The sequence below is a fragment of the Rutidosis leptorrhynchoides genome, chromosome 8 (genome assembly GCF_046630445.1).
Source record: "Rutidosis leptorrhynchoides isolate AG116_Rl617_1_P2 chromosome 8, CSIRO_AGI_Rlap_v1, whole genome shotgun sequence".
Classification (NCBI taxonomy): Eukaryota; Viridiplantae; Streptophyta; class Magnoliopsida; order Asterales; family Asteraceae; genus Rutidosis; species Rutidosis leptorrhynchoides.
In genome coordinates this window covers 268,206,178-268,214,912 of record NC_092340.1, presented here as the reverse complement: position 1 = coordinate 268,214,912, position 8,735 = coordinate 268,206,178, and the positions used below count along the sequence as shown (strand labels likewise).

The 8,735-nt window shown below is 36.7% G+C and overlaps 1 protein-coding gene across 1 annotated transcript; it reads right to left on the bottom strand.

Annotated features, from left to right (window-relative positions):
- Nucleotides 1-1,756: 1,756 nt before the first annotated feature.
- LOC139864203 (RING-H2 finger protein ATL52-like) lies at nt 1,757-2,284 on the bottom strand. Its single transcript, XM_071852787.1, has one exon. It carries the CDS (start codon nt 2,282-2,284, stop codon nt 1,757-1,759), a length of 528 nt encoding a protein of 175 aa, XP_071708888.1.
- Nucleotides 2,285-8,735: the final 6,451 nt, after the last annotated feature.

Genomic DNA, 8,735 nt, shown 5'->3' with positions numbered 1-8,735 from the left:
AACGATGATTTTAGAAACAAACTACATGGACTATCTATGATGTTCTGTCAAATAAATAAATAAATAAATAAAAATCTAAAGTAGTTGGTTTTTGGAGTTTCACAATTTTGTTGGTTAATAATTAAGTAATTCATATTTTACTATATCGAAATAAAAGAAGATTGTATTAACAAGAAGTGATCCTCAAAGCAGCCCCAAAATCACATTAGTCAAGTGCTCCTCACAATCAAAGAGACAATTGCCAAGCTAAAGCAGTAGACTAATCAGGTCTCTTCGTGTTTTAACTAAAAATCACGACGAGAGATATTAGTTAGCCACAAATATAAGCTTATAAGGGACCAATATTTTCTTTCTCTATCCGATGTGGAAAAGGCTATTACAAACTTCTCCACTTAAAATCCTGACTACCTTGTTAGCTGAAACATAATACTCAAAATCCATACCCCAAGAAATGCACGAATAATGTGCCAGTCATATCCTGTGAAGTTACCCAGGAGATGCATGAGCCGAGTATCACAACCCGGGAGGTTATATTTTTTCTCTATTATTTATTTATTTATTCTTTAAATTCATATTACCATATATACTAACAGACAAAATTTATGAACAGTACTATTTGCACGCTTTAATCACTTTCACACCACACAACAATGTTTGTACACCGTTCACTATTCACATGAAAAAACAAGTTATGAATAGTACTATTCGCACGCTTTAATCACTTGTACACCACGCAACAATGGTTGTACACCGTTCACTATTCACATGAACAGTACTATTTACGTGAACAATACTATTCACGGTACTGTAGCAATTTTTTTTTTTCTTTGTAACATTTTTTTTTCGCATTTTTTTCTTTTTTGGTTTCCTTTATATTTTTCTTCACCCGCAGCAAATATCTACTAGACAAAAAAAATGAATAGTACCGATGGTTTCTTTATAATTAGCAGCAACAAATATCTACTAGGCGAAAAATATGAATAGTACCGATTGTTTCCTTTATATTTTTCTCTACCCGTTGTAACAATTTTTTTTTTTTTTTTTCTTTTTTGGTTTCCTTTATATATTTCTCCACCCGCAGAGATGCACCTATATTGTTAATTTAAAATAATATTTAAATCTTTCACGGGTTATACCTTTTAGTTCGACTCGAGTTGCGCTTCAACGACATCATCGTTAAACTAAACGCAATAAAATACATTGAAAACCGAACCCCCGGCGAGAAGCGAGGGTAAACAACTAGTTTTGACAATTAACTACTGAAAATTTATCAGATCGAGTGTATTTACGTGCTACAATACTTGTTTATTTAGATTTATTAATATATTAATATCATTAGTATATAATAAAAAAATATAGTTTAGTTGTAGCATTATCAATTGCTTTTAGCTACTAGTAACAACTCATATTGATATTGATCTTGATGTCGAAATCATTGATCATATTTAAAACTTAAATCCTCAAGTTGCTTGAACAAATTATTTTTAGTCGATAACCTCATATCAATCAATCAAATATCAATTTATCCGTAATCAATCGAACACTACTATTAATTAATTGATTGCAAAACAAAAGTGAACATCGTTTTCTTGTAATGACGTCCATTAACAAAAATAGCTTCTTTGTATATAAAAAGTCCTTAAAGAACACAAAATATGATCAAAAATTCATGACCTTTTAAGTTATCTGAATGAAGCCTTACTACTTAATCAAATGTAGCTTAGCAACAATCAAACTCATAAACATTTTAGACAAATTACACGATGGGATTCGAAGTCAAGATCGACAAAAGAACATCATGTGCCGGAGGAGGAACATCATGTATCCGAGGAGTAGCATTCGCTCGACAAAGAGGACAATTTCCATGAGAAAATAGCCATATATCGATACACGACACGTGAAAAACATGTGCGCATTCCAGCATTATCCTAACCTCTTCATCTTCTTCAAACTCACCCAAACAAACCGCACATGTCCCTTCCTTAAACTCTTTAGTGTACTTATGAACGGTCAACACGACCGACGACCCACTTGAGCTCAACGTCGTACTAGTACTTGGTAACGATAAGCTGGGACTGGAGTCACGATCAACGCGAATTCTAGGACGACGGTACATATTATTATTTGGTGGCCTAGTCGGCTCGATGATGGTTTCAACACTACTACGACGATAGTTAACGAATATACAATGAATAAACGCTACTATAATCGCACCCGAAATAACCCCAAGGACCCCAACTAAGAGCGGGTTAACACGATCGTGATTGTGATTTGGGTCACCCATAACGTAGAAAAATCGAGAGTTTAACGTGGTTAATGGTACATTAATTAATTAGTTTGATCATAATTGTGCTTATAAATTGGTTTTATAAATGTACATGTATGAAGGTTCCAATTAAGTTTGGGTTAACGTTGATGATACGGTGTATTTTAAAACTTTTGATTACAAATTTGGAGGTAAATAGAAATGTTAAGATATATGTTTAAAAAAATAGAAATATAACAACTGTATATATTTCGTTGGTGAAGACAAAACAAGAGCTACGAAACGAGTTTTTTCTCTTTTCGCGGCGGCTCACGGCCTCCTTTACTAAATGGATAAGTTTTGGTATTACGTTAGTATAATTGTAAATTAAATATCTAATAATTTTAACTAGCCAGTATTAAATAAAAATGTTGTCTACAGTAGAACGTGACATGTTTTCCTCTATATGAGCACCAAGTGCTTGATAAAATGCCTCGACCAGTACCAAATGCGTGGACTTGCTGGATCTCATATTTTTAATCAGTATATGTAGTTTCAACATATATAGAAATGTCTAATTTGAATGCGTAGTGTAAGTTTGATTAACCAAATTTATGCTGATTTTCTGGTTATAATTTATGTACGGGTCTTTCTAAATTATCATCAATGTATGGAGATTTCAGTTGCAAAGCTAGGTAACCGACACCGTTGGTTTTCTTGTACTTGCGCTTACTTTACTTCCTTTGTCCATTTAGTCTCATCACAACAATTGCTCCATCAATCGGTTAAATTTGCCATGGAAGCTAAAAGTTATCGGCTAATCGCTTTCATCTTAACCACCTCAAAGGAAACTTGTCAAAACATCGAATCCTTTCTCGGTTCTATCAAACGTAAACCAAAAATTATATAATTAAAGTTATTGATTATTGATGAATTCTACAACGTTTTGTTCCTATAAGACCTCAGTGATCGCCCTCGTGTTGCATATGTATATCTATCTCTTCTCATTCACATTTGCTCCAAATATCTCGAAAATCCGGGTATCTCTAGACTAATATCAAAACCACATACTTGAATTTTCGATGTAGAAGTTAGAACATGTTGGCTGATGATACGCATACCGAATCCGTATTAAAAAAGTCATATTTTTAATACGACTTACCATTTTTCAAATTTCATCCGGAAATTAAACCGGCATAATAGCCCAGGAGAAAATACCTTCCCCCGGACCCACCTGAACAAACCGGTCAGAAGACTATCCGAATATGCATCCGGGTAGAAGTATCCCGGATAGAAGCGGTCGTAACTTCACATAAGCTCATCATACCCGGATAAGTGTGCCGGATATCCGGCACCACTCACCCGAATATCTTGTATATAGGACACCATCCGGGAATAAATCCGGATATAAAGCACCGAGAGGTTACATATCACATTTTCGCATAAAGGTCTCCTGCTCAGCCAAATACGTGAAACGACCCAACCAGTCGTTAAACCGGCCCATATTTTTTTTTCTTTTTAACGTAATGATATTTACAACATTTAGGTCCCAATTATGTTTCCAAAAACATCTTCATTACAATAGTAAGTTTAATCGACTTTAAAACATTTATTCCATAAGTTGAAACACAAAATGGGCATACAACCCAAGACCGTTTGACATAACCCAAAAGACACTAATAAGTTTTCCAACAAAAAGACCGAACATGGTGATTTGGAACGATCTACCCAATCCTATGAAATCCAAAAGCCAAGTCTTCTAAACATCACAAGCTACCTCACTAGTTCCCCGTACTTACCCTTGCCGCAATCATGTGAACCTATAAAAATAAAGTCAACGAGAGGGTAAGCTAATGCTTAGTGAGTGAGAATATAATACATACATATATATGCATAAAATGGACACGCCACACAATAATAATCAAGTAGCACATACCGGAGTCCGAGCATAAAGGCAAGCTAATCTAAGCATACCGTACGATCGCTATACAACAAACTAATAAGTCAACAAATGAAAGTACACCAACAACAATATATACAACGCCATCAAGCTACACCCGGAGGGTTATCTACAACACAGCAATACGACAATATATATATATATATATATATATATATATATATATATATATATATATATATATATATATATATATATATATATATCACAAAGCGTAAACCGCCCCAAGGTTAACCCCTTAACCCAATACCGAAAGCCAAATACCAAATACCAAAATGATGATTGGCCGAAACTACACGAGCCTTAGTAAATCCGCACCACACGCGACTACTATCTTCAATACCATTACAACATCGACGTTGGCCGAAACTACACGAGCCTTAGTGAGTCTGCACCACACGTGACCACTACCTCAATATGATGACCGAATCTACACGCGTCATCGTGAATCCGCACCACACGTGATTCACCTCCCAAATTAAAACCCACATCATCGGGGTTACTCAACCGGAACTCAATACCGACCCTTCGCCATCGGGGTTATATAAATCCACATCACAAGCCCATGTGATAACGTACACACGAAGTGTGCACCTCGCCAAAGGTGGTCAACTAAAACGCACAACCGTGCCAATTGGACCTATACACAAGTCCATCAAATCCACCTACATGTGAAGTGAGCTCTATAGCCGAGGATCACTTCACCTAACCCGCACCCATCCTATACATACATATGCACATAGTATATTGACACTCACCTTGAAATCTTGATGATGCAACACCAAAATCCGCTATCGTCAATGGAAAGCACCTATTCCATTTATCACATAACAAACAACACCATTAGGGTGGATTACAAACCAACCCATATTGACCCCTAATGCATTTTCGACCCAATTGCACTTTCAAACACAATCCATGCCCAAACTTACCAATAATCACTAACTAGAGTGATAATGGTTCCAATAACGCCAATCAAACCCAATCATAAGTGTTAAACACTTATCTTGCCCAATTTGACACATAAACCCTAATTTTAACTCATTTCAAAATTAGTCAACCAAATGCATCTAAATGGGTTCCAATACTTCCAAAATCACTAAACTAAGTGATTATACCCAAAATCAAAGCCTAACCATAGCCAAAATGTCAACCAATCCAAAACCCGCCAACATAAACTTTAAACCCAAACAATAACATCAATAAACTTACTTCTTAAGTTTAAGTGGGTTTCTTGACAATTTAAGTTCAAACTCTAACATTGAATCTCAATTCAAACAATGAAACTCCGAGTTAGAACTTACCAATACAACCACAACGTAGCCAAGAACGAGATGAACAACTTTAACACTTGAGCTTTGGTGAGAATCCAACTGCTTCTTCTCCAAATCAAGCTCTCTCTCTCTCTCACTAGAAATGGGTTTATCTCTCTAGAAATGGTTGAGAATGTTTGTGTGGGTGTAAAATGAGATAGAGATAAGGTTGGATCTGCATTTGTGGTCTACAAACCGTTCCCTAAGTGAAAAGACCATCTAGCCCCTTAAAAACTCCAAATTTAAGGTTAAATTCGTAACCTGCCAGCACCAATATTACGGCCGTAATCCCCAATATTGCAGTCGTAATCCCCAAAATTGAAGTCGTAACTTGGCTGTTTTCAGAAACATGTCACCCTGCTCAAAAGTTGCGGCTGTAAGGCCATAAATTGCGGCCGTAATTTTTGGTTTTCAGACCCTTTTTCATTTTATGACTAGATTAAACAAACGTGGCTAAAGTCAAACACAATAAAAATCGAATACGCACCTTTGGACTTCGTACGTCGACCAAAACAACATGCCAAAGAAAAAACGGGGTGTTACAACTCTCATCCACTTAAATTCAATCACGTACCTATGATCCTAGTCACTTAACCAATCCGGACCTACACTCTACGGTCCTTCGACATGCTTCCACACTTGATGTTGACAATAATTCCCGCAATCAGAAAACCTTATACCACACTTCTAGGCGGCCTTTCTCAATGAGTCACCTTTCCAAATCAAACAGTCATCCGCGATCTACCAAATCCACGAATCCGAGAATGAGAACTCGCTCAATCCCTCACATCGGGAAAACTCAACCAATCTCGTACCGAGATATCAACCCTTAGCGTACCCTTACCAAGTACGATGCTAAAGTAACCACGTCCCAAAAATAAGGTCGACAACCAAACGATGAAGACCGAATAAAAGCGAATCCTTACGGATAACACTTACCACTTAACATCCCTTGTAGTGCGCAAACACGGCTAATACGCAACTACCGCAAACACGTGAGCAAAACACGGCTATTGCATCACTAATCACACATCATGGTCCTCCCGACCGAACCACCGCGTATAAAACAACCAATAGTTCTCATATCCAACATCATGAAGGCTGGCTGAAACTACACGCGCCTTAGCGAATCCGCACCACACATGACTCACTATCTCCACCGCAACAACAATCGGGATTGGCCGAACATACACGCGCCCTAGTGAATCCGCACCACACGAGAGTCACTATCTCAATAGAATGACTGCATCTACACGTGTCATTGTGAATCCACACCACACGAGACTCACTTCCCAAATCTCAACACAGGAATGGTACTCACATTCCAATAACGTTATACCATGCCGATATAACACTACTCCCAAGGTGAAGTTAGCGGACCGAGTCAACAGCCATAACCCACCAATCACACACGCTCTTTTAGCCTCAATCAATGAGTGGTGTAGCATCGCGCACTGCACACATCATAGTGAATCCTGAAGGAATACACTAACCAATCACCACAAACAAAAGTATATACGCATACTTAGAATCATTCCATACCTCCTAAAATTTCCGCACACGAATTATATGCACGCACGAACATCGCTATCAAAATCGAGCCAAAAACTACCTATATCGCACATAGGCACAACAATAATTCTCTAGAAGAGAATTTGGCACCCACATCCCTTAATCGAGGGATCTCAGCTTGCTCGTCAAACACGTCCATTTATCTCCCAATGAGATTTACCACATTACCACCTCGGTGATAATTTAAATCCAAAACCATAAGTACAATTTATTTTAAACCGTACTTTTACCACAATCAACCAACGTAGATGTCAACACTAACCCCGAATCTATACGAGCTCCGTCCAACATCAACTCACTAAAACCTCTTCGTGTGGGAGTACATACTCCCCCACTTAGAGCTCCGTTCCATAACCACATCATCGAGATAAAAATATCCCGCGAAACCACTATCCACTCATTGTTGACTTAGTCAATCGTCGAGTCCGTCTCCGTCTCACCGAGACTCATACAACAAACATGCTAAAGAAAGACGAGATCCATCTGTCTAGTATTCCATAATATACACATCACAATACCTTACTCTATCCTTGAGCACACGAAGGATTTCGAATTATCCTTCGCTACTTCAACTGAAGTGTAAAGACCCGTCCTAATCCATCTGGAGGAATATATTACATTTGGTTACATCGCGAGGTACTTGACCTCTATATGATACATTTTACAAACATTTCATTCATTTTTAAAAGACAAACTTTCATTACATCGAAAGTTGACGGCATGCATACCATTTCATAATATATCCAACTGTAATTGACTTTGTAATAATCTTGATGAACTCGACAACTCGAATGCAACGTCTTTTGAAATATGTCATGAATGACTCCAAGTAATATCTCTAATATGAGCAAATGCACAGCGGAAGATTTCTTTCATACCTGAGAATAAACATGTTTTAAAGTGTCAACCAAAAGGTTGGTGAGTTCATTAGTTTATCATAATCAATCATTTTCATCATTTTAATAGACCACAAGAATTTCATTTCCATTTCTCATAAATAAACGTCCCATGCATAGAGACAAAAATCATTCATATGGATTGAACACCTGGTAACCGACATTAACAAGATGCATATAAGAATATCCCCATCATTCCGGGACATCCATCGGACATGATATAAAAACTCGAAGTACTAAAGCATCCGCTACAACGGATGGGGTTTGTTAGGCCCAATAGATCTATCTTTAGGATTCGCGTCAATTAGTAGATCGGTTTACTACTTCTTAGGCTACCAAGCAAAAGGGGCATATTCGGCTACGATCATTCAACCATAGAATGTAGTTTCGATTACTTGTATCTATTTCGTCAAACATTTATAAAAGCGCATGTATTCTCAGTCCCAAAAATATATATTGCAAAAGCATTTAAAAAGGGAGTAATGAAACTCACAATACGATATTTTGTAGTAAAATATGCATACGACAACATTGAACAAGTGCAAGGTTGGCCTTGGATTCACGAACCTATATCAATTATATATATTAAAACATATAATTGAAATCTATTCGTTTAGTTATGTTAATATATCTATATATAAGGTTAGTATTATATTTAAAAATTAGTAATTTTTGATGTGTAATTATTTATATAAGTAATATCAATATGTCTGATATATAACTATATGAAATATTAATTTAATTATAGT

What these genes read in the sequence shown, in the direction of transcription:
- LOC139864203 (XM_071852787.1), bottom strand. Translation starts at nt 2,284, where the DNA reads ATGGGTGACCCAAATCACAATCACGATCGTGTTAACCCGCTCTTAGTT.